We start from the raw sequence: 26,771 nt of genomic DNA on the forward strand, positions 1-26,771 counted from the left end.
GGATAATGTACAGTTAATCACAACACCCAAACCATTTTTGTTTTTAAGGAGGATCTTGGGGACCAAGTCTGTAGTTCCCTGAAAGTGGCAGCACAAGTAGATACAAAACACAAAGTGTTGGAGTAACTCAATGGGTCAGGCAGCATCCATGGAGGGAAGGAATATGTGACAATTTGGGTCAGGACCTTCGTCAGATTCAAAAAGTCTGAAGAAGGGTCCCGATCCGAAATGTTTTCTTTCCATTCCTTCCACATATACTGTCTGACCCACTGAGTTAATTGAGGTAGATGATGGCCTTTCTCTGAGTCCTTGATGCTGCCATTGTGGAATCTACAGATGTCAGCAGAGACTTGTGGTAAGTCACAAATGTCAATGGCCCTCCCAGCACCAACAGGTGAAACCTCGTATTCCAAATATAATTGTTAGCACCTCCTTCGATATCTGAGGGTAGTTTACTTCTCTTTTGTGTGTGTGTGTGTGTGTGTGTGTGTGTGTGTGTGTGTGTGTATGTGTGTGTGTGTGTGTGTGTGTGTGTGTGTGTGTGTGTGTGTGTGTGTGTGTGTGTGTGTGTGTGTGTGTGTGTGTGTGTGTGCGCGCGTGTGTGGGCAACATGTAAGGAGTGGGTTTCTCGCCATCATTATCTTTGACGTGGCTGGCTAGCAGCCAGAAGAAGGCACAACAAATGTATTTAGAAATTTCTGCAAATATACCTCTAGCTAATGTCTAGGTTGAAATAAAAGCATAGGTCAGGCCTACCCAGTTTAAATCAACACGACCTTTAATAATTTCAAAATTCCAGTGCATAAACAGCTTAGGATAGAAGTAAAACTATGATTACTCCATGTAAGGGCCTTTGTCCACTCTCAGGGAAATTGCTTGCAGTCTGAATCCGAAGGCTTGTAGTGTGTGAATCGGAACGACCTATCTCAAGAGAAAACGTATCTACCTCCTGGAATCGGTCTGTCTCTGGGAATGATTTCGCAGCAATATATTTTTAATGTTTTCTAAAGCGTGGACCTCATAAATCTGGTCTAAATGGAGAGTGCCGGGCAATTCTATAACATGAACCTTCTCCTTTTGCTGGTCCTTCCACTCTCTGCACAGTGACAAGCTGTTCTTGCTGACGGTATTGTCACCAGTCTGATAAACAATCTTCACTGGCTGGCTGGAGGGGAAGCCTTCATCGTATACGTAAGTCACCGGTGTCGGCAAACCTGCTCCGTACAGGCAGTAAACTTCTACCCCTGGTGGAGGCAGGTCAGATAGAAGATCTTTTCCGTTTTGCCACTTGTGCCAGCCGTCTTCATACCCGATGTCAGTGAAGAACAATCTGTAGTCATTGTAGGTGTAGTTGTACGTGGGTGTGGAGATGAAGATGTGATCTTCTGGCCATGCACGTCTTGAGGGAAGCAGCCAGGGGTTGCTTGACGTTGTGCGTTGCTGCTCCCGCACCTTCAGGGGGTCAAGCGCCAGGCCGTAGTTGTCCCCTGGGCAACGAGGATTGAAAGAACAAAATGAACAACCCAGAGAAAGTAAATTAAACTTTGACATATTTTCACGGCCTGGTTTGAATAGAAATTAAAATCGCATTGTTTAACAGGGGAAGAGCTGGTGACTTCAATTTCAAAGCAGGAAGTCAAATTGAAAGTTTGACGAACCAGTAACCACACTCACCAACGCTGTCCCTTTAGCCCAGTGGTTCTGAGGAAGGATCCCAACCCAAATCACCAAGTCTCTATGTTCTCGAGAGATGCTGCCTAACCTGCTGAGTTACTCCAGCATTTTGTGTCTTCATTTGTAAACCACATCTGCTGTTCTTTGTTTTGACATTGGCATTTTCTTCAGACTGATTTAGGGGGAGTGGAGGGGGAAGAAAGCTGGAAGTTTGGAGCGGGGGTGGGGGGCAGGACAAAGCCTGGCAGGCAATAGGCTGATACAGGAAGGGAGGTTGTTTCGATGGGCAGATGGTTGTACAAAGAGTAGAGATAAATTTAATTTATGACAAGGATTAGGGTTAAATATGGTGTAGGATGCGTACCCATAAATGACATTTCCAAACACAAAGGAAATTAAAATCTGGCTATAATTCAGCTGTGAAGCTAATTTACAGCATTTATTTCACGCTTGGCCAACCAGTTGACAAACTGCTATAGAATAGCTCTCCGTCACTCTGTTTACCATCATTTTGTTCAGCAAGGAAATGTATCCCATGACACCACTACAACAGGTTCCCCTATGGATGTTATGCCTGCCTTTATGGGGGCTTCCTCTGCGAAAAACCGGCAGATGCTGAAAATCTGAAATAAAAACAGAAAATTCTGGAAACACTCAGCAGGTCAGTCAGCATCAGTGAAGGGTCATCAACTTGAAGTGCTAACTGGCACCCTTTACTCATCGAGTCATACATCGTGGAAATAGACCTTTAGGTCCAACTTTCCCACACCGACCAACATGTCCCATCTACACGAATCACATCAGCCTGTGTTTAGCCAATATCCTTCTAAACTTATCCTATCCATGTACCTGTCTGAATGTTTCTTAAACGTCATGATCGTGCCTCAGTTTGTTCCATACACCCACACCCTTGGTGTAAAAAACTTATTCCTCTGGGGTTCCTATTAAATCTTTTCCCCCCCTCAACTTAAAACTATTCTTCTGGTCCCCTATTCCCCAACTCTGGGCAAGAGACTCTGGGCGTTTACCTGAGCTATTCTTTTTGTACACCTGTAACGGGTCACCCCTCATTCTGCTGCGCTCCATGGTATAGAGTCCTAGCCTGCTTAACCTCTCTCTATAACTCTGGCCGTCGAATCCTGGCACCATCCTCGAAATCTCTGCACGCTTTCCAGCTTGACAACATCTTTCCTATAACATGGTACCCAATACCCTAAACGTGGCCCCACCAATATCTTCTATTACTGCACCATGACCTCCCAAATCAATACTCTGACCGATGAAGACCAATAAGCCTTTTTGACCACTCTATCTACCTGTGACGCCACTTTCAAGGTACGATGTCAAGGGACCCTTTCCACAGATGCTGCCTGACCCGCTAAGTGTTTTCGGAAATGTTCTACATGATTTCCAAAGCTTGACACAGCACATCCTGAAGTCACAAGAGGTGAAGGTCTCCCTTTTTCTTAAACGTAATATGACTTTCCACAATTTCATCGGCTGGGAAGGCGGCCAAAATTTGTGAGGTTTTTTTGCATTTTGTCATTAATTCCAGCCGAAGAATAAAAAAGAAAGTAAATGCTGAGGAAATGTTGGTACCTGAAGCGAGCACAGCGAGGGATTTGACGGTGCCGCCCCATGGGGCTCCCAGTGAGATGACCGCCTGAACAAACTCGTCCTTCCATTCTTGAGGCTGCTGCTTGAGGAAGTGCAAGATGTACAGGTTCCCCATACTGTGGCCCAACAGGTAGACCGGCTTCCCGTAGGTCACCCGCATTTCCTCGATCAGCTTCTTCAGTTTGTCGAAATATTCCTCCTGCTCATCTGTCAAAGGAAACGTGCCAAATGCTAAAAACCTTTGGACATTTGTGTACTGTAGCAGCAGCAGCACTGGTAAGGGGTAAACCGTATGCCTGTTGCTCTGAATCCGATGAGTCACTAGTCCTGTTCCTAGGTACATTGCTGCACACAAACCTCAGTTAACTAAATCTCATCAGTAACTCGACCACAAGAGTAAACCAGTTTTCCTTTTGCGTACTTTTTATACTTCCATTCTATTGATAACGTCAATTGATAGCAATCGATTCATCTAATAGTTTTCTGCTTAAAAAAAAGATTTCTGCCAACTCTATTCTGAAACGTCCTTTTCCCTCAGTGGAGGACTGGAGGACTGAACATAGGAGACCATATGCTGATGGGTAGAAGGTGAAGACTTTAGACGTTAGAGATACAGCATCAAAACAGGCCCTTCAGCTCACCAAGTCCACACCAACCAGCGATCACCCCGTACACTAGCAGTGTGCTACACACTAGTGACAATTTACAATTTACAGAAGTCAATTAACCTACAAACCTGCACGTCTTTGGAGTGTGGGAGGAAACTGGAGCACCCGGGAAAACTCACGTGTTTACGGGAGAATGTACAAACTCCGTACAAACGGCACCTGTAGTCAGCATCGAACCTGGGTCTGTGGCTCTGTGAGGCAGCAACTCTACCGCTGCACCACCGTGCCACACATCAAAGAGAGCACTAGAAGAGGATCTTGGTGTGATTCTCTCCCCGATCTTCATCCAGTCTCCCTCATAATCCTTTCTCATCCACTGATATATCTGGAACTGGACCTGTAACGCAGGTGAGTTGACGGTCCCGACCTGCTGGTGGCTGGGGGGAGAGGCGGGGATCGGCAGAGACATTGGTCGCGGCCCACAGGCAGCTGGGCTGCAGGTAAGGGATGGCGGCAGTGGTGGCAGACATGGCCTGCAAGTGGCTGAGGAAGCTGGTGTTGGCCGGCAGTGGCAGCAATAGGTCCAGCCTGGAAGTCCAGGTGGTGCCAGCTGGCGGTGAAGATTGGAAGGTCTAGCCTGGGAGCAACCGGGGAGGTGGTGAAGGCCTGACCGTGTGGATGCTCCCATCTGCAACAACCAACATCCATTATAAACAGCTGTAGTAACTCAGCGGATCAGAGAGCATCTCTGGAGAAAAGGAATAGGTGACATTTCTTTTTCTCCAGAGACGCTGTCTGACCCACTGCATTACTCCAGCTTTCTGTGTCTATCTTCGGTTTAAACCAGCTTCTGCAGTTCCTTCTTACACATTCATTATAAACAGGTCCATAATACTGAGGTGGACTGTATACTCATTGGAAAAAATATTTCCACTCTTACAACGATAAGGAACCAGAGTCATATCTTGAATATAACGGGCAAGAGAACTAGAGAAGAGACAAGGATGGTTTTGTTTACTGCAGTGAGCTATTCTTGGGTCGAAATGGCATTGGGGGCAGATTCAGTAACAACCTCTACAAGGAACTCCAATGTAACGTACATGCTATCATTTGCCTGATGGTATGTGGGAGAGAGAGGAATTTGGGATAATGAGATAACTGGTGCAAGAGGTTAGGATAGGGCCAATGGGCTGAGTGGCCTCCATTTGAGCAGCTGGCAAAACCCTCATTCATGCCTCAGTGTCACTGTTTTTCACTCGGTCACCATTTCTGGTGTTGCGAGATGTGTGTTTTGTCTACTTACACGCTGCCATTCTCCAGTCATAGGGGGCCGCTCGAACAGTCTCGTCACGAGTGTAGCCCATGTTTACCAAGAACTGCACCAACGTGTGAAAATAACCTGCCAAAGCAGAAGTGAAGTCACTACAGAGGCCTGATTGTCCAACATTGACTAATGAATTCCAGGACAGCAAACACTGAAGCACATGGAATCTGTTACCAGAAGTAAATTGAACACGGAATTTGTTTTCCTTCTAGCGGAGCTGGCAGAGTGAGTATTCAGACTGATAATGGGCACAGATTAGGACCGAGATGAGAAAAACATTTTTCACACAGAAGGCAGGTACAGGATACTGAGTTGGATGATCAGCCATGATCATATTGAATGGCGGTGCATGAATGGCCTACTCCTGCACCTATTTTCTATGTTTCTATGTTTCTATTGGGGAGATACAGAGAAACGTTTCCACTCACCACGGCGCTTATTGCCAGTGGAGATTGGTTACAGGTCACCATGGTTTAAGGTTAGAGAGAGGAGAATCAGGGGAAATATTTTTTCACCCAGGCATTGGATGGAATCTGGAGCACATTGCCTGAATGGGTGAAGGAGGCAGATCGTTTCAGACATACTTAGATGAGTAGATAGAAACATAGAAACATAGAAAATAGGTGCAGGAGTAGGCCATTCTGCCCTTCGAGCCTGCACCGCCATTCAATATGATCATGGCTGATCATCCAACTCAGTATCCTGTACCTGCCTTCTCTCCATACCCTCTGATCCCTTTAGCCACAAGGGCCACATCTAACCCCCTCTTAAATATAGCCAATGAACTGGCCTCAACTACCTTCTGCGGCAGAGAATTCCAGAGATTCACCACTCTCTGTGTGAAAAAGGTTTTCCTCATCTCGGTCCTAAAAGATTTCCCCCTTATCCTTAAACTGTGACCCCTTGTTCTGGACTTCCCCAACATCGGGAACAATCTTCCTGCATCTAGCCTGTCCAACCCCTTAAGAATTTTGTAAGTTTCTATAAGATCCCCCCTCAATCTTCTAAATTCTAGCGAGTACAAACCGAGTCTATCTAGTCTTTCTTCATATGAAAGTCCTGACATCCCTGGAATCAGTCTGGTGAACCTTCTCTGTACTCCCTCTATGGCAAGAATGTCGTTCCTCAGATTAGGAGACCAAAACTGTACGCAATACCCCAGGTGTGGTCTCACCAAGACCCCGTACAACTGCAGTAAACGCCATGACATAGAAGACCACAGTGCTTGAAAATGGGACTAGTGTCGCTAGTAAACGTGGTTCTATGGTTCAATGGTCCAATGGTCCCTTCTATTATCATGTGTACCAAGGTACAGTGGCTAGCACAGACATGATGGTCTGAAGGGCCTGTGTCCAGACTGACGATGATTTGACTCTATAGCCGTGTATTTCAATCCAACTTTAAATCACAGACTCCTGTTGCCCCTCACAGTCTTTACTGCCTTGAAAGGTAAATCCTTTGTACCGATCCATTACTTTACAATATTCCCAGTTTGCAGAACCATGGAGTTTGCTGTGTGTTGACCACAGGAGAAAAGCTTGGAATAATCTCTCTGTGCCCGCCTGCCAAACCTGTTAGCTTCAGTGTATCCAGATATTCCACCGAATAGGTCTTCCCAAAACCAGGAACGTGGGTCGTAACCCCGGGTGCATTGGAATTCCTGCCTGTTGTCCTGTTGTAGACAAGTCTAAAAAAGGATGTATTTGTGTCAAATATCTGGGAAAAGTAACGCACTAACATTAAATCAAACCAGATGTGATCTTCCATCTTTGTCTGTACAGGACTCACACAGACTTTAAGCTGTCACCCTAGTGTAATACTGGAGTCAACGTTAAATCGCAATGAATCCCACAGATTTACCAACCTCTGGCTAAAGAAATTCCTCCTCATCTCCTTTCTAAAAGTACGTCCTTTTATTCTTAGGCTATGGCCTCTGGTCCTAGACTCTCCCACTAGTGGAAACATCCTCTCCGCACCCACTCTATCCAGGTCATTCACTATTCATCCTTCTAAATTCCTGTGAGTACAGGCCCAGTGCCATCAAACGGTCATCATGCGTTAGCCCATGTTCGTCATGTTAGTCAACATGTTAGCCAAGCCTCTATCCAATGAGAAGCCAACTCACTGACAGACTTGAATCATAATAGACAATAGGTGCAGGAGTAGGCCATTCAGCCCTTCGAGCCAGCACCACCATTCAATGTAATCATGGCGAATCAGTACCCCGTTCCTGCCTTCAATCCCCAATCAGTACCCCGTTCCTGCCTTCTCCCCATATCCCCTGACTCCGCTATTTTTAAGAGCCCTATCTAGCTCTCTCTTGAAAGCATCCAGAGAACCTGCCTCCAGAGAACGTCTCCGTTCTAAATGGCTTACTCCTTATTCTTAAACTGTGGCCCCTGGTTCTGGCCTTCCCCAACATCGGGAAACATGTTTCCTGCCTCTAGCATGTCCAAGCCCATATCAATCTTAATTGGATCATCTGTGATGTCTGGAAAATTCCCAAACTGTACAGCTTTCCAGGAAACTCAACGAAACACCAGAGCACCAGAGGAGAGTTTACACTACCTCATGTTGTCTACCCAGCAGTCAATTCCAATGGGCAGGAATGTGTTGAGGTTGAGCCACAGTGTGAAGTACTTCTTGGTGTTCCTCACGCATAGCCAGTGCACCACGGCTGGTTTGTTCAGCTTCGCCTCCAGGCGGTTCCCCGTGTGACCAGGCACTTGGTAATGAGAAGGACCACAGGCTTACCACAGATTATTCAGTTCACTCTATACCCCTCTGTCCAAGTGAGTGGAACTAGGGTTGTCCATTCACCCCCTCACTTCTAATGGACATCAGATGGTTGCTGCCATAGAAGATCAAACCCACACATCCCTTCCCCCAGGTCTCTTCAAAAGTAGAAGCAAGAGGTTGGGGCTGTGATTTTGTTTATGTTTAGTTTAGAGATACAGCGTGGAAACAGGCACTTCGGCCCACCTAGTCCGCGGCGATCAGCGATCCCTGCACACCAGCACTATCCTAAACACACTAGGGACAATATACAATTTTACTGGAGCCAATTAACCTACAATCCTGCACGTCTTTGGAGTGTGGGAGGAAACCAGAGCACCCGGAGAAAACCCATGCAGGTCACGGGGAGAACGTACAAACTCTGTACAGACAGTGAGGATTGAACCGGAATGAATTGCTAGAGGAAGCTATAGAAGCAGATACCATTACGAACTTTAAGAGACATTTGGATATATATTCATGGATAGGGAGAGAGGGCTACGGGCAAAATGCAGGTAAATGGGACTAGCCCAAAATGCCAACTTGGACAAAGTGGGCCGAAAGGCCTGTTTGCATGCTGTACAACTCTATGACTAAACATTATAGGAATATTTTGTGCCCATCTTCAAGGAAGAAGACACAGTAAACCTACCAGAAATAATAGTGATTAAAGATTTAAGTGAATGAGGAACTTATATTTAGTCATAGGAAGAAAATTAGTCGTCGTACAATCATAGGGTCATAGTGTCTTACAATGAGGAAACAGGCCCTTCAGCCCAATTTGCCCACATCGGCCCACATGCCCCATGTACATGAGTCCCATCTGCTTGCATTTGGCCCATATCCCTCTAATTATAATATGGAGGATGTAGCTAATAGCTTTAATAATTTTTTTGTAAATGTTGGACCAGACCTGGCTAAACAAATCCCTGATCCAGGGACATCTGGAGAAACTCCTGAGAATTTATTGGAGAGAAATCCCTGCTCTATGTTTCTTGTGGCAGTAGATGAAAAAGAAGTGTTGGATATTGTTAAAACATATAAAAACAAAATGTCTACTGATTTCAACGACATTGACATTGTTAGTTAAGATGGTCATTGAGAGGATTTCCAAACCTCTAACATTCATCTGTAATTTATCTTTCCAAACCGGTACTTTTCCAATCAAAATGAAAATAGCAAAAGTCATACCACTATACAAAACTGGGAACAAGCATCATTTCACAAACTATAGACCTGTTTCTTTACTCCCTCAATTCTCCAAAATACTAGAAAAAATGTTCAACAAAAGACTAGACATATTTGTAGAAAAGCATAAATTAATCACTGAAAGTCAATATGGATTCAGATCAAACAGATCAACATCACTTGCAATAATAGAATCAATTGAAGATATCATAAACGCTATTGACAATAAACTATATGCAGCTGGGATATTTATTGATATAAAGAAAGCATTTGATACGATCAATCATGATATTTTATTAAAAAAAATAGAAAGGTATGGCATCAGAGGTCTAGTACTGGATTGGATAAAAAGCTATTTAAGCAACAGGCAACAGTTTGTGAAGCTGGGTAGCTACAGTTCTACATGTTTGGACATTGCTTGTGGTGTCCCCCAGGGGTCAGTGTTGGGTCCAAAACTATTCATCATGTATATAAACGACATTTGTAATGTGTCCAATGGCTTGAGGCTGGTCTTGTTTGCAGACGACACAAATATTTTTTGTTCTGGGGAGAATTTAAAACAACTACTGGACAAAATAACAAAAGAAATGGGCAAACTGAAAACATGGTTTGACAGGAACAAAATATCATTAAACTTGCGCAAAACCAAAATAATGTTTTTTGGTAATTGCAGAACAATCACACAAGCAAATATAAAGATAAATGGGGTTGAAATTGAACGAGTTCATGAAAATAAATTTCTTGGGGTTATAATGGATGATAGAATCAGCTGGAAATCACACATTAAACATGTACAATCCAAACTGGCAAAAAGCATTTCTGTATTACACAAAGTTTAACAGGTTCTGGATCACAAATCACTCTGCATTCTCTACTGTTCACTAATCTTACCCTGTTTAAATTACTGTGCAGAAGTCTGGGGCAATAACTATAAAAGTTCGCTATATTCATTAACTATTCTGCAAAAAAGAGCAATACGTATTATTCACAATGTCAGGTATCTGGGTCACACTAATCCATTATTCTTACAGTCAAAATTATTAAAATTAGAAGATTTGGTTGCATTTAAAACAGCACAGATAATGTTTAGGGCCAAAAATAAAAACTTACCTGGAAATATACAAAATGTATTCAATGAGCGAGTGGGAGGTTATAATTTAAGAAGAATATTTAATTTTAAGGTACAAAGAGTCCGCACGACCAGAAAAACGTTTTGTATTTCGGTCTGTGGAGTAGGATTGTGGAACAGTTTGAATGTGGAGTTAAAGCAATGTCCAAATATGAACCAGTTCAAAATGACATACAAAAAACTTTTTTTCACAAGGTACAGGGATGACGGGGATGGTTGACAAACAGGGGTTAATGTTTATTTATTATTTTATTTATTATTTATTTATGTTTTTTGGTTACTTCATACATATTACTTGTAGGAGAATATCAGTTGTATGTATATATATATGCCTGTATGCATCTCTAAAAATTGTCTGGGGTATTATTATTATTAATTAATTAATTATTAAATATGGAAGAAGGGTTTAGGGAGAAGGGGTGAGATTAAATAAGTTATTCTTCTTCTCACTCCTTTTCGAGCTTGTAAAGAAAAAGTGTTGGCCATTTAAATTTTGCTTTATGCTTTTCATTGCTTTGCAAATATTGCCTGGAATGTCCAATTGTTTGACTATTTCGAATTTGTTGTTGTAATTTATTCCTGTTTATGTCTTTACTTGTTCGGAACAAATAAATAAATAAATAAATAAATAAATAAATAAATACCCACCGCCTTTTGTGTGAAAAAGTTACCCCTCAGGGTCCTATTAAATCTTTCCCCCCCCCCTCACCTTACACCTACTGTATGTTCTTTTGTTCTTGCGTCCCCTACTCTGGGCAAGAGACTCAGTGCATCTACCCGATCTATTCCTCTCATGCTTTTGTATACTTGTAACGGGGACATTAGTGTGGGCCCAAGGCTTCACACCTTCAATGACTTCCTGTTGTACAGAGTTTCCATGTTATCACAGTGACAGCATGAGAGACTTACCATGGGTGCTCCAATTTCTCCATATATCCCACAAACATGCTGGTCAGTTCTTTGGCTATTGTGACCTACACCAAGTGGAGATCTTGGCAGCAGAGATGGTGGTGGTGGTGGTGGTGGTGGTGGGGGGGGGGGAGTTTACAAGGAAATAAGAAGGGAAGTGGGATCGATGGGATTGAACTGTGAGCTGCCATGGACTCGATGGGTTGAATGGTCTCCTCCTATGTCATGAGAAAAAAATAGGAAAACGGGGACCAATATCAGTAAACAGGGAAATGCTGGAAGATGTTAAGGAACAGGATATTTAGAAAATAAAGGGCAGCCCAGTGGTGCAGCAGTAGAGTTGCTGCCTAACAGCGGCAGATACCCGGGTGTGATTCTGACCACGGGGTGCCGTCTGTACGGAGTTTGTACGTTCTCCCCGTGACCGCGTGGTTTTCCTCCAGATGAGCTGGTTTCATCCCACACTCCAAAGACGTACAGGTTTGTAGGTTAATTGGATTCAATAAAATTGTAAATTGTCCCTAGGGTGTGTAGGACAGTGTTAGTGTGCGGGGATCGCTGGTAAGCGCGGACTTGGTGGGCGGAAGGGTCTGTTTCCGCGCTGTATCTCTAAACTAAAAAAGTGAACAATATTGGCATAGAGTAATGCAGCTTACATTTTTTACTTTTTAAAAAATTTCAAAATAGGCTTTATTCAGGTAATAAATATCTACAATACACGAACCGTGCAAAAAATTCTTCCGACATTTTTGGAGGCTATACAAAATATTCAATACAGTCTACATACATTGCTCAAATTTCACAAATTTATCCCCCACCCTTGCCACTCGTGTGGCGCTAACGTTGCAGTTGTTTTGCAAATATATCTTTGCTAATGTAAAAGTTAGCCGGCTGTACTGGCTTACTTTCACTTCTGCTCTGGGCTGAGTGAACAGAGGCTTATCAAGGGGAGTCTTGCTTGACAGAACTATTTGAATATTTGGAGGTTGTAATTTGCAGCACAGATACAGTTAAACTGGTTGATCTGGTCTGCATTTACCTCTCAACTAACATCACTGAAAAACAGATCGTCTGGTCATTCTCACCCTGCTCTCTATGGTAGCTTCCTGTGTCCACATTGGCCAAAGGTTTTTCCCAGCAGTGTCTACATTTCAAAAGTAACACTGGCTGAGATGTTTTCATGGAATGAGAACGCTTAGTTTAGTTTAGAGTTACAGCGTGGAAACATGCCTTTTGGCCCGCCAAACCCCCGCCAAACCCACGCCAAACCCACGCCAAACCCACGCCATACTGATCACCCGTTCTCAGTGGTTCTCTGTTCCAACTTTCTTATCCACTCTCTACACACCAGGGGCAATTTTAAAGAAACATAGAAACATGGAAAAATAGGTGGAGGAGTAGGCCATTCGGCCTTTCATCCATAATCTGTACCCCATTTTCCTACTTTTCCCCCATATCCCTTGATTCCTTTAGCCCTAAGAGCTAAATGTAACTCTCTCTTGAAAGAGGCCAATTATCCTTCAAACCCTCACGTTTTGGGGACGTGGGAGGAAAGAGGAGCACCCGGAGGAAATCCATGCAGTCACAGGCAGCTTGCAAACTCCACACAGACAGCACCTGACGTCAGGATTGAATTAGGGTCTCTGTCTCTACCAGCTGCACCACTGTGCCACTCTTAATATAAGCACTTGCTCTATTAATCAAAGTTTTTTGTTAATAGTAGGGAAATCAGCAGGATTGTACATGCTCTCCTTGTGACCACGTGGATTTCCTCCGCGTGCTCCAGAGTCCTCCCACACCCCAAAGACGTGCGAGTTTGTAGGTTAATTGCTCTGTAAATTGCCTCGAGTGTGGAGGGAGTGAATGCAAAAATGGGATAACATAGAACTAGTATGAACGGGTGATCGATGGTCTGTGTGATTTGGTGGGCCGAAGGGCCTGTTTCCATGCTACATCACTAAACTAATCTAAACAGCAGTCTAACATTCAGCACCGCCCACCCCACAACCAACATTGTACGAACTTTGATCCAACTTTCAAAAAAGCAACATTCAACCTTGGTGTAAACGTAATATTGTACAAAGAAAATAAAGGTGACCATGATCTTTGCCGCTCTTCCACATCACGCCTGAAACTCTTCAATCACCAGCCGAATGCAAGAAGCTCGGTCAAAAGTGTCATGTATTCAGATTCTTAGCTCATCGCACATCTAAATCAAAGACGGACAGCTCATGCTAATCAACACGGTGCCAAAACGGAGCCAGTGACAGCAAAGGAACGGGGGATAAACTTGCCCAGTTGTCCAACATTTCCATTTACATGGTGCTTTACCTATCTGAAAATTTATGTGCAATGCGATGATAAAAGTTATTTCCCACACAGTTAAACATTTCACAATCGGATCAAGCAGTATGAGGTGGCTTTACAATGGGTGCATCTAAATCCAATAATCTGACCATTGAAATTGGGATAGCCTATCTGAAGTAAACAGCATGCTTTATTCATCAAGTGTAAAAGGAATGCTTGCTGCTCTTGGGTTAGGAACTGTGCACGTGAGTCTGAGAACATTGGCTTTACACTTGGACAAGAGACGCTTGGAGACTTGTGCCTTCCATGCTTCTTGTCATTGTTCTAGGTTTCTGGTGGCAACTTGGATGGATTTACCTGAAGCCATCTCATTGTGGGGAGGCTCAGGATACTCTCTGTTGCATTTTTGCCATCCTGAGGTGGTTTGGGTTAACGTTCCAGACCAAGTAATGTATGACATTAAAGAAGCATCCAACTCCCACAGAAGCTCTGGTGTGGCATATGTTCTATTCACACAACTTGATGGCAAGCTGATGAGCTGCTGTTGTAGACCGCGTTGAACGGTGGCACGGTGGCGCAGTGATAGAGTTATTGCCTTACAGTTCCAGACACCCGGGATCGATCCTGAATCTCCAAACTAAACTAAACTAAATTAAATCAGCGGCCCATTGTAGGTATTGGTTTACGATTTCCATTCAATAGAGTTTCTAGAAGAGGCAATCGACTCAATGACAAGTTGCAAACTAAGCTGATATCTTAGATACCAAATATCTTTTACACAACACATAACTGATGAGGTGTTCCATTTTCCTGCTTCAATCCCGACAAGAATATTCAGGATAACATGGAAGTGTAACTTCTTTCAAAAGTTTTGTTACAATCTCACAAAACCCGACCGAAGTGGGCTTCACTGTCACTTTGGGTATTTGACCGCAATGGGGGCAGGTGCCTTGAGGTCACATGAATCCATTTTAAGGTTAAGGGTCAAGTGTTTAATTGTCCCATGTACTGAAAATGGAACAATCCCATTCTTGCTTATCCCAGCAAACACTGTCCTCATTGATAACATAATAAACAAAACAACATTTCAATAAATAATTTAAAAAAGAATATTAATGCAAAACAGTCTTGAGCAGAAAGGAAACTGATCAGTGTGAAAAGGGGTCCTGACCTGAAGCATCATATATCCCAACTTCCAATGTATGGGGTTCTGCTCATCACATGCAAGCAACATCTATACACTTCAAACAAAACAGACACGATGGCAAGTAACATATAAGTCTCACAATGCCCCCAAAACTGTGCTTACCGATGATCAGGGGTGGCACATCATACTGCACGGCGTTTACATCTTCTGGACCCACTGGTGGAAACAAAACATTGATGAACCAGGGTAATGTAAAGTTTGTGGCTGTAGGCGGGATAAAAAGGGCCACCAAGATCAGGGAGAGGACAAAACCTGGCGGAGAGTGGTCGCTCATTGTTTTGTGTGTTGCCTCTCAGTCCCACAGGAGCTGACAGAGAACGAGCAGGGCTTTCAAAGTCCTGCCGTTTGCGAGTACGATAGTTCAAACTGAGTAAATACTCAATGGGCTGATACCCATCCGTCTGCCAACAATGGATTTCAACTCTAATCTCAAGGGGAAAAGAACACCAAACAAACAAAAAAATTAAGAAGATCACAATTAATGAGTGATGGAATAATATATCAGCTTTGTTGTGTGTTTTGCCGTGCATTTTCCATTTTGTATGCATTGTACAATTTCAGGATATAGAAAGTCAATAAAGAAATTCTAAAGTGCAGTCACTCTTACAATGTAGTAAATTCTATTCAGAAATGTTATCAGATTCTGGCCACTCCAACATGAACAGACTTGAATTGTTTTCTAGGGGTTGAAGAGATACCTGACGGAAGAACAGTGAACCCTCTTTATAATGGAGCACAGGGGAAGGGGGAGAGGAGCATTGGTGTCCGTTATTGCCGATTGCCCGCTGTAACCAAAGAAAGGGATTATCATTGTATAAAGGGCTTGTCCCACAAGCATGCGACCTGCATGTGGCAAGCGCGACCTAACGTGGTCGCTTGAGCCATACGGCCTCGCGGGGCCGGTCCCACTTCGATCGCCGGAGCCGTATGGGGTTGTGCGGAGTTGGTCCCGACATCGAACGGGGCTCCGAAAAACTGACCGTGTTCAAAAATTCCGCGCGGCAACGGCCTACCGGCCCGCAGCTACCACAACGCTGTATGCACCGCCTCGATGGGCATGCGCAGCGTTTCGATGCCGTACGCAGCGTCTTGACGCAGTACGTCATGTGCGAACTTCCCGCGGACTTCGCTCGAACTTCACGTCACTCACTCGACCTCCGCGCGGCCTCCGCTTCCAGTTTGGTCGCGCTCGCCGCATGCAGGTCGCATGCTCGTGGGACAGGCCCTTTAGTAATAGAAACAAAGAACTGCAGATGCTGGTTAATACACAAAAGGTCACAAAGTGCTGGAGTAACTCAGCAGGTCAGGCAGCATCTCTGGGAGGTTGCTGGGTGACTTGGCAATGTTGAGTGAGTGGACATTGGGTGCTGTCTGTACAGAGTTTGTACATTCTCCCTGTGACCTGCGTGGGTTTTCTCCGGGTGCTCTGGTTTCCTCTCACACTCCAAAGACATACAGGTTTGTAGGTTAATTGGCTTAGGTAAAAATAGTAAATTGTCCCTAGTGTGTAGGATAAGAACCAGTATGCAGGGCCGATACTACTGCAGCGTATTAGAGTGTTAGTGGACTTGTCAGGGTAAATGCTGAGAAGATTTTTTCCACTCACGGAAAGATTCCAGAACGAAAGGACATTCTCAGAATAAGAGAGCTCATATTATATTCTAGAGAGAGCTAGATAGGACTCTTAAAATAGCAGAGTCAGGGGATATGGGGAGAAGGCAGGAACGGGGTACTGATTGGGGATGATCAGCCATGATCACATTGAATGGCGGTGCTGGCTCGAAGGGCCGAATGGCCTACTCCTGCACCCATTGTCTATTGTCTATAACACCAATACCAAAATCAATATCAGTTCATTCATCTCACCCACCCTCACCTTCCACTCTGCCACTGGCCCTCACCTCTACAACTGCACTATAAGGTCACAGGTTTCCTGGATCTCTTCCAGATTACCAGACGCCCATTGCTCGGTTGGCTGAAAGATCTCTGCTGTTGTATTTGCTTGAGCAACTGCAGCTTTCACAACTGAGATCAATAGATGTTATTTTATAATGTTATCAAGGGGGCAAAGACAGGGAAATGGAACTGGAATACAGATTTCAAACATCTCATCTGGAAATAGCACTCCCAGAGGGACAAGACTTACTCAGGCGAGATATTTGGTTAAATATCTGCTCGGGGAGTTTGACCAAAGGCCACAGACCATGAATTAGAACAGGATAGGACATTGTGCTTCTCAATTCTGCTCTAGCAGTCAATAGAATCATGGCTGAACCAACATTCATAGAGTCATAGTACTATAGAGTCACACAGTGAGGAAACAGGCCCTTCGGCCCAACTGGCCCACACTGACCAACCTGTTATAAGTTCATAAGTGGAAGGAGCAGAATTAGGGCATTCGGCCCATCAAGTCGACTCCACCATTCAATCATGGCTGATTTATCTTTCCATCTCAAGCCCATTCTCCTGCCCTCTCCCCATAATCCCTGACACCCTAAACCTTGTCACATCTACACTAGTCGCAGCTGCCTGCGTTTGGCCATATCCCTCTAAAACTTAAAGTTTCATGTATCTTGTGTTGGCAGAGCAATTTCCCTCCTGGGATAAATAAAGTTCTATTGTATCATATCGTATCGTATAATGCTAGTGAGCCTTCTCTGAATGTCTCAAATTATAGAACATAATTCCTTAACAAGACAACAAATATTGTTCACAGGACCCTAAACGTGGCCTCACCAGTTCCTTGAACGTTGCAGTAAGACTTCCCTACTTTGGACCAGTCTGTAACAGGTCCTGACCCAAAACATGGTTTATCCAATTCCCTGGATAGTTGCTGCCCGATCCCTCTAGCAGTTTGCTTTTTGCTCAAGATTCCAGCATCTGTGGCCTCTTGTGCCTTCCTTCTTTTATGCACCATACTGCGGCACGGTGACGCAGTGTTAGACTGCCTTACAGCGCCAGAGACCCGCGTTCAATCCTGCTGTCTATACGGAGTTTGTTCGTTCTTCCCGTGACCGTGTGTGTTTTCCCTGGGTGTTCTGGTTTCATCCCACTCTCCAAAGACACACAGGTTTGTAGGTTAATTGGCTTTGATAACACTGTAAATTGTCCCTAATGTGTGGGATGTTGCTGGTGCACAGGGATCGCTATGTTGGCATGGACGTGGTGGGCCAAAGCGCCTGTTTCTAAGTTGCATTTCTAACCTAACTTAATTAAGCCTTGAAATAAGGGTTAACGTTTCATTCGTTTTTTTTTTTTAACGATATGTAACACTTGTTTGCAAGCCATCTGTTTCATGTACCGGGTTTCTTTCAAGGAATAGACTAATCTAAACTGATATCACCTGATAATTTCTTGCTCCTGCATTGGAACTTAGTTTCAGAGACACTGTAAAGCATACTATTGAAGTAAACTTGTCCTGCAATATTTGACCAAATCGGCTGCAAAAATCAATCTATTTCTCCATTCGTACACAGCGTTATGGACACACAAGTGCAAACAACTGCCCTACATTCGCTGTTTAGTTTAGTTTAGTTTAGAGATACTGTGCGGAAACAGTCCCTTCGGCCCACTAGGTCCATGCCAATCCTTGATCCCTGCACGCCTACACTATCCTGCACACACTAGGGACAATTTACAACCGTACCCAGCCAATATACCTACAAACCTGTACGTCTTTGGAGTGTGGGGAGAAACCAGAGCACCCGGAGAAAACCCACACAGTCACGAGGAGAACATCCAAACTCCGTACAGACAGCACCCACAGTCAGGATCGAACCTGGGTCTTTGGCGCTGTAAGGCAGCAACTCTACCGCTGCGCCAACATGCTGCCCCATACACAGTACAGTACACAGAGCTACAAGAGCACCATGAACTGTTGCTGTTGGTTAGGGCAAAGGAGGTAATGGCCCCTCAGGCTAGGCCTGCATTCACAAGCAAACAGTGAAGGGCCATTCAGCCTCTTGGCCTGCTCCTGCACTCCTGTAGATCATGGTTGACTGGCATCATATGCACTCTTTGGTCCAAATCACCTCATGAATCACCCCACAAACATCTAATTATCATTGAGAAATACTTTATTATTCTGGTGGGAATTTCAGGCATGTGTTTCTTGCAACCATTGCATGGGACAGTGACTCAATGGTAGAGATGCTGCCTTACAGCGGCAGAGACCCCGATTTGATCCTGACTGTGCAGACTTTGCATGTTCTCCCTGTGACCGCGTGGGTTTTCCCCGGGAGCTGCGGTTTCCTCCTACACTCCAAAGATATCCAGGTTTGTAGGTTGGCGGGACGGGCAGCATCTCTGGAGAGAAGGAATGGATGCCGTTCCAGGTTGAGACCCTTCTTCAGACCAGTCTCGACCGTGAAACATCACCCATTTCTTCGCTCCTGAGGTGCTGCCTGTCCCGCTGAGTTTCTCCAGCATTATGTGTCTATCTTTGATGTAAACCAACTGATGCAGTTCCTTCCTACAGGTTTGTAGGTTAAGTGGCTTTGGTAAAATTTGTGGTTGTCCCTAGTGTGTGGAATTGTGTTAGTGTACGCGTGATGGCTGGTTGGTGCGCTCCTTGTGGACCCAAGGGCCTCTTTCCGTGCTATATCCTTGAAGTCTAAAGTCTAAAGCAAATTGTGAATGGAAAGCCCTTTCACATGCTATCCCTCACTTGGGTTTTACATTTCATTCCCTTATCTACTACCTTTTCTGACACCCCTTTGTCTCCATTTCACCTTTAGCCTTTGTTATGATCTCTACCTCTCTGCCCATCTCATGTCCCCACCTGAATCCATCTGTCATTTGGCAGGAGAAGGATTCTGGCCTCCCGTCTACCTCATTGGAGACCTATCTTTAATCGACCTTTATCAGACTTCAATGTTATATCTTTGCACTGAGAGTTGTGCCCTTTATCCTTTGAGCATGGTGATGGCTTGAATGTATTCATGTACAGTCTTTTCTTTGACTGAGTAACAAGCAAACAAAAGCTATTCACTGTACAACGGTGACACCAGTAAATGAATCAACTAAACGTGCTAAGCTTTGCCCCACCCCTTCCCTTCACCTCGTTTTTACCAACTTTCTTCCCTCGACTTCATCAGTCTGAAGAAGGGTCCTGACCTGAAATGTCACCTGTCAAATGTCATCACGCAGATAGTTCCTGGCCTGCTGCGTTCCTTCAGCCTTTGACTTTTGCTCAAGATTCCAGCATCTTTAGTGTCTTTTGTCTCCATTTTAGACAATAGACAATAAGTGCAGGAGTGGGTCATTCGGCCCTTCGAGCCAGCATCGCCATTTTGCAACGGTAGTATATTTAAACATGGATTGTGTAAATGTATAACATTATTTAGGGCCTGTATGAATATATATTTAAACATAGACTGTCTCAATGCAATTTACATATGCGGGTGGTGTACAAATTAAATGTATTCAAATAGGGACTATTTAAATTCAGAGAATGTAAATATGGTATATTTAAATAAGCACTATAATGTAGAAACAAGGAACTGCAGATGCTAGTGTGCAACCAAAGACACAAAGTGCTGGAGTAACTTAGCGAGCCTCCTGGCCCTTCTGGGTTCTGACCCAAAACATCGCCTATCTAGAAAGGCGCTATATAAATCCCGTCCATTATTATTATCTGTGTGCAGGAAGGAACTGCAGAGGCTGGTTTAGGCTGAAGATAGACACAAAATGTTGGAGTAACTTATTGGATCAGGCAGTACCTCTGGAGAGGAGAAACCCATTCTTTATCTCCAGAGATGCTGCCTGTGTCGCTGAGTAACTACAGCACTTTGTGTCCTTTACTATAATGCTGTTTAAAAACAAATAGGGATTGTATAAATGTAGAATATTAAAACAGGTTGTGTAAATGTTGTTTATTTTAATGGGTGTTATTAATATAGTATACTCAAATAAGGGCTATTTACATGTAGGTAAAGGACTGTGTAAATATATATTTAAACAAGAAATGTATAACAATATTTAAAGGAGTACTATAAATATAGCATATTTAAACAGGGATTGTGTAAATGCATTCCCTCCTATGTTATTTGAGCTGTCATCAGCATCGACGGTCACTTGAAACGAGTATGACTGTCCTCTCCTCTCCATAGGGTCGTCTACTTGTGGGTCTGCAGATATCTGTAGAGGCCGATCCGCGATCCACACACCTTGGTGAACAGGGCCGGCCTTAGGAGGTGCGGGGCCCAATTGAGAGAATTTTTTCATAGAAATATAATAATAAATAAATAAATATAAATATAAATAAAATAAAAAAATAGATAATAAATAAATAATTATAAATGAGTCACGTGTCTTGAGTAACATGACAATTTGGGGGAGAGTTCCTTTCACAGAGTGTGGGGAGTCTAGCCAGGGGTAAAGTTGCGGGAGCATTGAGAAGGAGGGGGTCGGGTTCATGCCAGTAACACTCACTCACCACTGCCGCGGCGCTCTGGATCATAGAGCGGAGTGGGTCAGCGGATGATGGATAACATCACAGCGGGCGGTGGAGCTTACTCCTGTGTCAGCGCGAGCAAGGGATCAATTGAGGTTACTCACCCTGACACATGGAGTAAGCTCCACCACCCACTGACCCGCTCTTGAGCTGGATGATCCCCGGCCGACCCCCTCCATGTCAACATTCCTGCCCTCTCTGGACAGACTACCCACACGCTCTGAAAGAAACTCCTCCCCCCACCCCAGCAGCGATGTCCTTTTACAGCCGCTTCCCACCAGCTGCTAGCAATGAGGGATAGACTTGGCCATATCTCAGTACAGCAACATCGTTCTTGATATTGCTGTACTGAGGGATAACGAAGTCCAACTTTCTTTGCTAATAACCTAACCTTCGGCCTCCAAAATGCAGGTACATTTTCTAGCAATGTTACAACATTTTGAGATTTAAAAAATCAAGTCTGCAATTTATCCCATCAGATGAAGCATAAAAAGAAGTTTAATTTGACACCTAATTCACTTTCATATCACATACATTCAATGTGATCATGGCTGATCATCCCCAATCAGTACCCCATTTCTGCCTTCTCCCAATATCCCCTGACTCCGCTATTTTTAAGAGCCCTATCTAGCTCTCTCTTGAAAGCTTCCAGAGAACCTGCCTCCACTGCCCTCTGAGGCAGAGAATTCCACACACTCACCACTCTCCGAGAAAAAGTGTTTCCTCGTCTCCGTCCTAAATGGCTTATTCCTTATTCTTAAACTGTGGCCCCTGGTTCTGGACTCACCCAACATCGGGAATATGTTTCCTGCCTCTAGCGTGTCCAAGCCCTTAACAATGTTTCAATGAGGTCCCCTCTCATTGTTCTAAACTCGAGAGTGTACAAGCCCAGCTGCTCCATTCTCTCAGCATATGACAGTCCCGCCATCCCGGGAATTAACCTTGTAAACCTACGCTGCACTCCCTCAATAGCAAGAATGTCCTTCCTTAAATTAGGGGACCAAAACTGAACACAATACTCCAGGTGTGGTCTCACTAGGGTCTTGTACAACTACAGAAGGACTTATTTGCTCATATACTCAGCTCCTCTTGCTTCTTCAAAAGTTGGGAAACATGGTAAAGATTGAAACATGTTGAAAAATGTCCACAAGTAAAATATACTCAGGATGTAAAAATGTGATACTTTTTAACACGTAGTCATGCCGTAGTAGCTGGTGAGTTTGCCGTAGTAGGACCTGGTGTCCTATATCACTATTGTATGTTCATGATGGAAATAAGAATACTCTGTATATTCATTACCTTTGAATTATAGTTTTATGTAATCCTCCCATAATTTCTGAGTTCCATTTCACAATATCTATCAGGGGGTGGAAGATTGCAACCTTCATGTGGTCCGCCCTGTTTCGACTAATGCAATCAACTCGACGTGCACAAACGGAAGATCAAATAGAACAAGTTGTCCAACAACTTTAGGCTGTGCACGCCACACAAAAGAAGAAGAAGATATCTATCAGACATACAGAATGTTGCAAGGTAATATCTTGCCCAAACTCAGTTGTATCTTTCTATCTCAATAAATATCACAAAATACGACATTGTTTCAGCCACATTATGACAAAATATAGAATGTACGTTATTTGTTATCAGTCACCCCATCCCAGAAACAACTGTACTTAAAAAAGAACATTTGTTTTACTAATTTACGAGCATGTACCATACAGAGTCCGTTGATCCATATTCAACAAACTATTGTGATAATTGCATAAAAGGTATTATTGTACCTGTATAAGAAATTTGGTGTGGAATGATAATCCATCTCAGTACTCATTTAGGCAAGTCCCAAGCTATAGAAACGTTTCCCCCACCCCCAATCCCCCTCGCCCGATCTTCATTGAACCTACTCCATTTGACCGATCTTTTACTCAGCTGCTGTAACGTTTCCTTCCTATCAAAATCCCTATCTTTCAATTCCTACTTTGAAATAAAATCCAACTTTCAATTAAAAATTTTGCAGCAGGATCGCTATTTAAATGCAAATATATGGTATTTCATCCTAGCATCTCCCCCCCCCCCCCCCCCCCCCCCCCCCCCCCTTACCACCACACAAGAAGCGTAACTTAAAGCGTTTGCATTTGGAGAATTTCGATACGGACCAGGAATGAAAATGAATAGCTATGAATCGATTAACAGCGAGCTACGAGGTGAGATTGAAACACCTGTCAGAGGGCTAAGAAACAATCCTGAGTTGACAGCGTATTGTTTTAAGTGAGCATTTTGCAGTGACCTCACCATATTCTGGTTAACAGTAGCAGTTAACACATCGTTTATTATTCACACCGGTTGTTATCCATGTTCGTTTTGTAAAGAAATCCATATGGCAAATGTTTTTTTTTTAAATCTTTATTTAACAAAGCAAATTTGTATTTCCATGTGAAATACGGAAAATTAACGCGAGGCCCAATTTGGAAACATCGGTCCAATCGGCCTAGGGCCGGCCCTGCCTTGGTGCAACGTGGGCAGTGGAGACTGGCGGTGGTTGGTAGTCGTCGAGCCCCCTTCTCTCTCTCCTTACGGTGCTGTCACTTTGTCTCTGTGACACGGCGTAGTTCCATATCGCGACGTGTAGCTCCTTCCTGCATGGATTTCCTCCAGGAGCGCCTGTCCAGTGCAATATCTCCCAGTTGCTCGATGTGATGTGGAATTTCTTCAGACTGTTCTTGATGTTGTCCTGGAAGCGTTTCCTTGGCCCGCCGGGGGCTTGCTGATCTTCCTTCAATTGACAGTACAGGATTTGTTTAGGGAGACGTATGTTGGACATGTGGATGACATGGCCCGTCCATCGAAGTTGGTGCTGCATTATTGTGGTGGTGATGATGGTCATGTTGGCTTCCTCCAAATCGCTGATGTTGGTGCGTTTGTCCTCCCAGCTGATCGTCAGAATCTTTCGTAAGGATCATTGATGACATTGTTCCAGGGCTCTCAGGTGCCTGCTGTAGGTGGTCCATGACTCGGCTCCATACAACAGGGTGGGGAGGACAACGGCTCTGCGGACCAGCAGTTTTGTTTGAGCCTTTAGGACTCGGTCTTCAAAGACTCTTTTCCTGAGTCTGGCGTCGGCTCCGCTGGCACAACCCAGGCGATAGTCGACCTCAAACAATGACAGCTTTTGAGGTAAGAATGCTGCCAAGGTTGGGGAAGTGGTCAACGTTTACAAGAGTGGTGTCGTCCACTTTTATAGTGGGCTGGGTAGATGGCTGGTTGGGTGGAGGTTGATGAGTTTTCTTGATATTTAAGGCTAGGCCCATGGCTCTGTATGCCTTGGCAAAGGCAGTCAAGATGCTCTGGAGGGTCTTCCACAGAGTGTGCTACAATGGCGCAGTCGTCTGTGTACTGAAGCTCCATGATGGCGGTGTTACTGTCTTTGCTCTTGGCCTTCAACCTATTAAGGTTGAAGAGCCCACTGTCAGTTCTGTAGAGGATTGGGATCCACTGTGGCAGCTCTTCACCAATGAGGTGAAGTATGGCAGCAATGAAGATGAGGGTGGGTGCGACGATGCATCCCTGTTTGACCCCCGTTTTCACAGTGAAGGGCTCGGACTCAGAGCCGCAGTTGCTGAGCACCGTGACCGACATGCCATCATGTAGAAGCCTCAATATTCTGATGTACTTGTCGTGACAACTGTACCTTGATAGTATGCCCCAAAGAGCCTGGCGGCCTACCGAGTCAAAAGCCTTTGTTAGGTCTATGAAGGTGATGTACAATGGCTGCCTTTGCTCGCGGCATTTTTCCTGGAGTTGGCGTGCTGTGAATATCATGTCTGCTGTACCTCTGGATGGGCGGAAGCCACACTGTGATTCTGGGAGTACCTCCGCAGACAGTGGTAAAAGTCGGTTTGCGAGGACACGAGCTAGGACTTTGCCTGTTGTTGACAGGAACGATATGCCCCCGTAGTTTCCACATTCAGCCTTGTGCCCCTTCTTGAAAATGGTATGTTATTTGAGCTGTATTTCGCCCATTACTGACCAACAACCTGTGAATGTGCACAAAACAAGGTTGAGTGCTAAAGAAGCTACCAGACAGAACTGGTTAAATATTTGTGCAGGGTGTGATCTATAACCAGTCTATCTGGGAGAATGGGCGTAGTCACCTAACGTGACAGCAGTTCTGCAACAGAAAAGCATGAAGTAGACTGAGGTGAGTTGTCGGTTCCCATGCTTTTGTTCCAACTGCGTGCCGTGCCCAAATCTGCCGTGCGTTGTTCGTGTTTCCGAAGCAGGTGCTTGGTCAAGGGTCTCAGCCCTTCTCAGCAGCGCTTCATGTGATAGAGCAGTTAGTTGGCGTGCAAAGGGGCTGTGGTATTGGGGACAGTTGGTCAGTTGCCAGAATCACCCTGGATGCTCAGTTTCCAGCTCCCTGTTTCCGTGAACTCCACCCTATGTGCAGCAGAACAAAGCTATCATGAACTACACTAAAGAATATTGTGCGCGTGTATTTCCTCTGGAGTTGAAAGCAGTACATGTGTAGGAAAAAACTGCAGACGCTGGTTTATGCTGAGGTGTAAAGGGCTGTCCCACTTGGGATTTTGTTTGGCGACTGCCGGTGTCATATCAGTGTCACCAAAAGATTTTGAACGTTTCAAAATCCAGCGGCAACAAAGAAATGTTGCGACACTTGGTAAAAACACCCGCGTTATACCCGCTAATTGTTTGGGTGACCAGATATGTCAGTCAATTATGCCGGCAGTTGCCGAAAAAAATCACCATGTGGGACAGGCCCTTGACTCAACGGGTCAGACAGCATCTCTGAAGAAAAGGAATAGGTGACGTTTCGGACCGAGACTCTTCTTCAGGCCATTGTGGGCTCCTTGGCCATCGGTTCCGGCTCTGATTTGTTCTGTACCTTTTCATACCTCTAGTATCCCTCTCCCCTGACTCTCAGTCTGAGGAAGGGTCTCGACCCGAAACGTCACCTATTCCTTTTCTCCAGAGATGCTGCCTGACCCGCTGAGTCCCCCCCAGCTTTTTGTGCCTATCTTCTGAATATAGTACATGTTCAATTAACTGCTCTGATGGAATAGGACGAGAAAAAGAAGGAAGGAGGGAGGGAGGGAGGGAGGGAGGGAGGGAGGGAGACACATTCATTCATCAACACTGTGCTGTTGACTGTCAGTGCAGACCTGCTTCACTGAGTAACATCTTATCTAGAGGGAGAACCCAGGAAACTGGGAGAGAAGTGAGATTCATACAAAACTTTCAACGTAGTAGAGATATCGGCCCCTGTGAATTACAGGCTGCTGCAACCCCCAGAAGCACAGTGTCGTCACAAGCCAGTGATTTATTCTACCCGGCACAAAATATATGGGCAAAGCAAGTAGTGAGATGAGTTTAGTTACATTTGAACCTGCATGCAATCCATCAAATCTAGTCGCAACTGTACTGCAATGTAACAGCAGTCAGCTCTGATGGCAGCATGCCTGAATTACTATCTGAGCGGCTTATTGTCACCCAGTCTTCTTCTATTCTACGTGGGCTGCACGGTGGCACAGCGGTAGAATTGGTGCCTTGCAGCGCCCGAGACC

General features: G+C 44.5%; 2 protein-coding genes across 5 annotated transcripts in view; one reads left to right on the forward strand and one right to left on the reverse strand.

Annotated features, from left to right (window-relative positions):
- Window positions 1-760: 760 nt before the first annotated feature.
- lcat (lecithin-cholesterol acyltransferase) lies at window positions 761-15,106 on the reverse strand. The gene is made up of 6 exons (XM_055648563.1): window positions 14,841-15,106; window positions 7,792-7,948; window positions 6,795-6,910; window positions 5,203-5,298; window positions 3,274-3,498; window positions 761-1,487 (listed from the first exon to the last, which is right to left on the reverse strand). Exons 1-6 carry the CDS (start codon window positions 15,010-15,012, stop codon window positions 943-945), a joined length of 1,311 nt encoding a protein of 436 aa, XP_055504538.1. The 5' UTR covers window positions 15,013-15,106; the 3' UTR covers window positions 761-942.
- Window positions 15,107-25,286: 10,180 nt separating this feature from the next.
- ano10b (anoctamin 10b) overlaps window positions 25,287-26,771 on the forward strand; it is a 42,078-nt gene continuing 40,593 nt past the window's right edge. For all 4 annotated transcript variants that reach the window (XM_055648568.1, XM_055648572.1, XM_055648571.1 and 1 more), the window contains exon 1: window positions 25,287-25,387. The gene's annotated coding sequence lies outside the window, so the exon portion shown is untranslated. The remainder of the gene's footprint in view (window positions 25,388-26,771) is intronic.

The sequence above is a fragment of the Leucoraja erinacea genome, chromosome 17, assembly GCF_028641065.1.
Source record: "Leucoraja erinacea ecotype New England chromosome 17, Leri_hhj_1, whole genome shotgun sequence".
In the NCBI taxonomy this organism is placed as follows: Eukaryota; Metazoa; Chordata; class Chondrichthyes; order Rajiformes; family Rajidae; genus Leucoraja; species Leucoraja erinaceus.

Bases quoted from the DNA above. Each gene is read 5' to 3' on its own strand.
- lcat (XM_055648563.1), bottom strand. From the start codon at position 15,012: ATGAGCGACCACTCTCCGCCAGGTTTTGTCCTCTCCCTGATCTTGGTG. The intron at 7,949-14,840 runs GTAAGCACAGTT...CTCATTACCAAG, and splicing joins TGTGCCACCCCTGATCATCG to TGCCTGGTCACACGGGGAAC. The intron at 1,488-3,273 runs GTACCAACATTT...CTCGTTGCCCAG, and splicing joins CCTCGCTGTGCTCGCTTCAG to GGGACAACTACGGCCTGGCG.